This window comes from Maniola hyperantus, chromosome 6 (assembly GCF_902806685.2).
Source record: "Maniola hyperantus chromosome 6, iAphHyp1.2, whole genome shotgun sequence".
Taxonomy (NCBI): domain Eukaryota; kingdom Metazoa; phylum Arthropoda; class Insecta; order Lepidoptera; family Nymphalidae; genus Maniola; species Maniola hyperantus.
In genome coordinates, this window is record NC_048541.1 from 11,361,197 (window position 1) to 11,367,885 (window position 6,689).

The window sequence follows — 6,689 nt, forward strand, 5'->3', positions numbered from 1 at the left end:
GTAAAAATATTGTTTTAAGGACCGCGGTCAAACCTTGGTTATAGTTACAAACAGAAGTAATGAAGCAGTTAAATAGATAATTTAGATAATGTTAATACTCATTTAAATGTCCAGTGAATTTAATACATAGAATTTACTAGACATTTTCCCCAATGCTGGCAATCGGAAAAATAAAAATTAACAAATACCACTTTAGATGTTGGAAACTATAGAAGATACATAAATTAGTTTTCTGCGGTAGAACAAAAAAGTAGTGCTAAAGTTAAATAAATAATGTATCTTTAAAATTGACAAATATACAATATAAAATACTACAAACATGCAGTTTTTCATTTCACCCACCTCCAAATGCTATAAGTAGTAAGTTATTATTATTTTATGGTTTTAGTGTGTCATAACATCAAACGATCCAATTCATAAACAGCATATCTAAATATATAAAAGGAAAAGCTGACTGACTGATCTATCAACACACAGGTCAAACTCTTGGCGGATTGGGCGGAAATTTGGCATGGAGATATCAGATAGCTATTATGATGTAGACATCTGCTAAAGGGTTTTTGAAAATTCAACCCCTAAGGGGGTTAAATAGGGATTTGAAATTTGTGTAGTCCCATGCAGACGAACGAAGTCGCATGTAAGCTACTTTTACATAATATAGGCCTTTACTTTTCCAACATAGTGAGCTAATGTATACTGGAGGCTCATAATTATCACGTACCACAGAATACCTAATTAGTACCTTGTTATGCTTTACTTTATAAGTTTTAAAAATGTCAACTTCTTTCCATTATTTGGAACTATTAAAAAAAAAAAACTTGGTATATTCATTATTCATGTAATAAATCAAAGCCAGAAATAAATAAATTGTATATTCTGTCTTATCAAATAACACACATTTCACAATTTCACCTACCCAAGTTCTAAATGCGTCTCGGTAAATCATACCCTTGTTTGAGTATAGTCTACTGGAAACTTAAACGAGTGTTGGCCAATCGCTGGGATGTTTGGAAGTAAGCCTGCGTTGGGGATGATGTTCCATGACAGAGTTAGCGTGACGTTGTTGTGACCTCTGGAATTAAAATAATGAAATTAAGTGTGGTACAGTGAAATTTTTTAATTTTTAAAACCATTTTTCACACCAAAAAAATTGTAGTGTGATTTTGCACTGAGACGCGTGCTTACTGATCATTGCAGTCGATCAGAGAGATATGATGGCGCCGAATAACCAATCAGAAAGACGCATTGGCATGCTTTGAACCGGCACTAGGGGGCGCTTGACAAACCAACCCAATGAACAATTACAAAAATAAATATGAGATGAATTACTAGAAAAAATCCTCCAAATTATGTTGACTTTAAAATATATCCTGTTCCAGTACGGAACATGCCGCTCGCCTTAAAAGAACGTAGGTCTTTTGACTAACTTCATGTCATCACAGTAGTAACACATTACTACTGTGATGAAGTACATATTATTTTGTCTGTGTCTGTGGATAATCCCATTCTTGATGGGCATCAAGAATTTTTGAATTTTTTGACTCATACAAACAACCAATACCATAATATGCCACATCTTCAGATTGAACTCTTTAATTTCTGTACACTACTATTGCCCCACACTAATATTAGGAACAAGAAAGAGACTGAACTTCAGAGCTTCTAAATGTCAACTTCTTTTTTGTAGGACAGTAGAAATCCACTTGTTGTTTTCAGGCAATAACAAAAATGTTGACAAGTACTTAATAGATAAATTTTTAGTCCTATTTCTTGTCAGATATTTCAATACTAATTATTATAAAAGTGAAAGTATCTCTGTCTATTTGTCTACAAGCTTTGCATGGCCCAGCTGTTTAACCAATTTGACAAAATTTGATACAAATTTGACTTGCATCCTGGGGAAAGACATAGACTAGTTTTAATCCCAGAAAAGAAATGAGTTCCCACAAGGTTCTTACAAACCTTAATCCATGTGGAAGTGGTGGTTATGATTACATCTAGTTACTAAATAATACTAACTTTAAACCATTTCCATCATCCCAGAAATAGTATTTTGTGTTCATATTCTTAAAATCTAATACAGCATTCTCCCCTCTCAATATGATTTTGTCCCACAGCACAACTTGATTTAGTTCATTATTTGGTGTAACATATTCAGCGGTGAGGTACAAAAACAACTGCTTCACATTCCAGTTAAATAGGTTTGACAAATCTGTTTTGAGATCAAATGTTAAGTAACCAAGATCATTTCTTTCTCTAGAGGCACCATAGTCTGGAACATTCTTGCTGTAAAAGAATACACCAAAACTTAAGTGCAATAAGAATATGCCTTATTATAATATAGTAGCTCTACAATCGTTTTAAATATGTAAATAGGTTACCACTATGAGTTGCACAAGTCAAATTTAATACACAACAACACAACATAAAAATATTTCGTGCTGTTAAATTTTTAGGTTATATCCTATTGCGGTTTCCGTAGAAGAATAAAATCTGTATTTTCTACTTACACTACAACTTTAACTGTATTCATTTGAGCGGTAGTTCTGTAATCTACAGTTAATGTGGAGAGAAAGCACAGAAACGTTAGACATGCTAGAACACTGAGGGTGTACGTTAATATCGCATTTACTCTTGTTAAGACAGAATACATGTTGGTAATTTATATATTATTCTGTTCTGGTGGACGAAATTCCACCGTAAAGTAACAAAATTTTATAATTATTTTGGAATTGACTATTACTTTTTGTGAGGAAGCTGACGTTGACTTTATTTGACGTTGTGAATTTATTTGTTGACACATGGTTGACACTTCCAGACACGTCATGCAATCGCATTATTATTTCCATACGTAATAAGTCAATTAATTTAAAACTTTATATGCATTAAAAATAAAGTCTAAAATTGCGTAAAATTGCTGCCTAGTTGTTCCATTTTACGGTATCTATATAATTTATTTACTTTATTTTATATCACTCCGCAAATGGCTGAGATCATTGAGATAGAAATAATGGGGCCGATTCTCTTGTACACAATCTTTAAGCTAAACTAAATTAACAGGTCTAAATATAGTGCTATCCTTTTTCTCAAGCTATATTATGACAGGGATATCAATAGATTTAGAAGTGTCATTTTAGTTCAGTTGAGAGATTGTGTACAAGGGAATTGGCCCCAATATAAAAGAAACATCCAGTTTTTATAGACCAACCGAAAAGAGTTGAAATTTAATGAGGGCGCTACTTTCGTTCTTGTGTTACAGTTGTGGTAGTAACAGGTAATACCATGTAACTAGTTACTGCAACCCAAACAATATTGGCATTTGATATTTTTTAATTATCAAAACACTGGAGAAGCCTATACCTATATCGTAATCATCACCTTTAATTAGCTCGTCATTTTTTCTAAGAACTTTTGTATTTTTAATTTTGTGTTTTATGTAGAGGATTAGCTGTAGGTGATCCTAATAAATGAAAAATAATAAAAATAATAACTACCTTGTGTAGACATGGTGTAGACTATCAAATCGGTTCAAACTGCATAATATTCTAAAACCAAAATCTTTACACTGACATGCACTGTATCTCCCTAGCCTACTTAATAATTTTTCACTTTTAACTTTGACTTAACATGCCTACTTCTTGAATATTATAATAATAGTTAAACTAGCGGATACCCAACGTGTACTTTACTACGCTAAATAAAAATAAACTCTAAAACCATCTTCGCATTTTTGCCTTTAGAGTTACTTAAAACCATCAAGCAGCGTAAGATCTCGTACCTGGGTCATATTTTGCGACACGATAGGTACCGCCTGCTGCAGACAATCATGATGGGTAAAATAGCTGGGAAAAGAGGGGTGGGAAGAAGGAAGAAGTCATGTCTACGTAACATCAGGGAGTGGACTGGCATAAAAACAGTCGGAGAACTATTCCGCCTAGCCATGGACAGGGAGAAATTTAAACAACTGACTGCTGACCTTTAGTAATGGCGAGGCACTAGAAGAAGAAGAAGATTATTGCCTTTATGTACCGACCAGTTCGGAGTATATTGGTTGGGTGGTTTCAAACGCGTATAGGTTTATAATAACTAGGTACCTATACTTACCTAAGTTGCAGAATATTTTTGAGTAAAAAATTGAAAATCATTAATAAATAAATTTCTAGATGTACCTAAGTATCTAAATTATGTATAGTTAGCTTACAAAAACAACAAGTGACACTTTCTATCGCAGATTACAGGTACAAGGTTGGCCGTACCAATGTTGCAGGTTTCTAAAAATGCTAAATAATTTCTCGGCTTTCGTTAGGCAGACTGTATTTAAATTATTATACATACCTACCTACTTATAAAAGAAACAATTGAAAAAGTATTATGATTTTTATCATTTATTAAATTGTTATAGCATGTTAGAATACAGGTTTCTTGAAAAAAAGAATGCCAAAACAAATAATAAGGATGTTAAAAGCATTAAAGATAGTGGTGCCGCAGAATTACATGGTATGGTGCCTGCCACACTTCGACACAGGCAGACTCTCGTCGAAAAACTTCCGTGGGTCTCTTGGTAACAAAATGTTACCAAGAAGAAGGAAGAAGTCATGTCTACGTAACATCAGGGAGTGGACTGGCATAAAAACAGTCGGAGAACTATTCCGCCTAGCCATGGACAGGGAGAAATTTAAACAACTGACTGCTGACCTTTAGTAATGGCGAGGCACTAGAAGAAGAAGAAGATTATTGCCTTTATGTACCGACCAGTTCGGAGTATATTGGTTGGGTGGTTTCAAACGCGTATAGGTTTATAATAACTAGGTACCTATACTTACCTAAGTTGCAGAATATTTTTGAGTAAAAAATTGAAAATCATTAATAAATAAATTTCTAGATGTACCTAAGTATCTAAATTATGTATAGTTAGCTTACAAAAACAACAAGTGACACTTTCTATCGCAGATTACAGGTACAAGGTTGGCCGTACCAATGTTGCAGGTTTCTAAAAATGCTAAATAATTTCTCGGCTTTCGTTAGGCAGACTGTATTTAAATTATTATACATACCTACCTACTTATAAAAGAAACAATTGAAAAAGTATTATGATTTTTATCATTTATTAAATTGTTATAGCATGTTAGAATACAGGTTTCTTGAAAAAAAGAATGCCAAAACAAATAATAAGGATGTTAAAAGCATTAAAGATAGTGGTGCCGCAGAATTACATGGTATGGTGCCTGCCACACTTCGACACAGGCAGACTCTCGTCGAAAAACTTCCGTGGGTCTCTTGGTAACATCCACTCGTTATGGCTGTATTATTTGAATCTAGAGCTCTTGTGCACATATAAGTCGAATTCTCCACTGGAAAATAAGATTATTGCATAAACTTGAATTTCTATTCAAACAACACTTTGTCGCAAGACTCCTATGTCCTAGGTAGGTAGGTACGTCAATTATTATTAGTTATTGCTAGTGTCCAATAGAATATAGAACGCTTCCTACAAATTAAAGCAAAAGCTGCCTTTAAATTAAAACACGTCAAATGTGGGTAGCATGGCTTCAACTTGAGGCTGTACTACTCTTAATTTGTAAGGATGAGGAATTTAGAATTAAAGAGACGAATGATTCAAGGAGGTTGGTTCCTCAACAATCGACATAGTACATACTTATAAATCAGGTGAAAAGAAACCAATTAAACTTTATATTTATTGGCTAAAAATATGTCTTGATGCCTTACCACGTCCGTTAAAATAAAACGAATATTGTGCACAGACGTCATTATCGGCTAACACACAGGTCGCTTCATCTGCGTAATGGGTCCATATATACTCAACATCAGGCCACGTCCCATCATCTGTAATATCATTATTTTCGTATTGATATTTTTCTAAGAAAAAATAATTTAATCAGTGATCGTATCGTTTAAGAATTTAACGAGTTCCTTCCTCTTCACACAAATTGTCAATCATGTCATAAGTCGGCTCCAGAATCCAGACATGTGAGTTTGGATTCTGGAGCCGACTTATGACAAGAACATTCAAAAAACTCGACGCGAATGTTTGAAAAGGTAAGAATTTTCTCTTTTCTCAACCGAAAATAGCCAAGAATAAAATCTACTCTGCGTTCTCATCTTGTCGTGAGTCTGTATCTACACAGGAGTTCGCTATTTTCCTGCAATTTATGCTCATTAAATTACATTATGCAGATTTAAGTATAGAATGAATGCCCGGCTTCCGTTTTTCTCACCAGCTACAATATGGGGACCTTCAAAAGAAGAGTAATTAAGCATCTTCTAGGCAGGCGTGCTCGACCTTAGGCTGCATCAATTAGGTACGGTTTGGTGTTATTACAGTTGCGCATGCATATAGATTGAAAAAAAGTATCGAAGTAGTTCAATATGCATGGTATTACAAAACCAACAATACTTACCGGATACCACGAGTGGTTGTTGACAAGGAATTCCACTAGCCAGCCTCGTGGCGTCTCGGCATGTTGCGTTCATAAATACACTCTCGTTGTGATATCGAGGCCCAAGCCATGTGAACTGATAGCAACGGCTCTCATTTCGGCTTCGCGCTTCTATTAGAATTCCACCTATGTGTACAAATTATACATATTATAGGTATGTAGAAAACGTAACATAGGTATAGGTAACTAGGTAGATGTAGAATTTTATCCTGGAAAATTAAAGAGTTCCCA

At 34.3% G+C, this 6,689-nt stretch overlaps 1 protein-coding gene across 1 annotated transcript; it reads right to left on the minus strand.

Moving 5' to 3' along the window:
- Positions 1–859: 859 nt before the first annotated feature.
- Positions 860–2,797, minus strand: Spase22-23 (Signal peptidase complex subunit Spase22-23). The gene is made up of 3 exons (XM_034969774.2): positions 2,511–2,797; positions 2,020–2,286; positions 860–1,072 (listed from the first exon to the last, which is right to left on the minus strand). Exons 1-3 carry the CDS (start codon positions 2,651–2,653, stop codon positions 943–945), a joined length of 540 nt encoding a protein of 179 aa, XP_034825665.2. The 5' UTR covers positions 2,654–2,797; the 3' UTR covers positions 860–942.
- Positions 2,798–6,689: the final 3,892 nt, after the last annotated feature.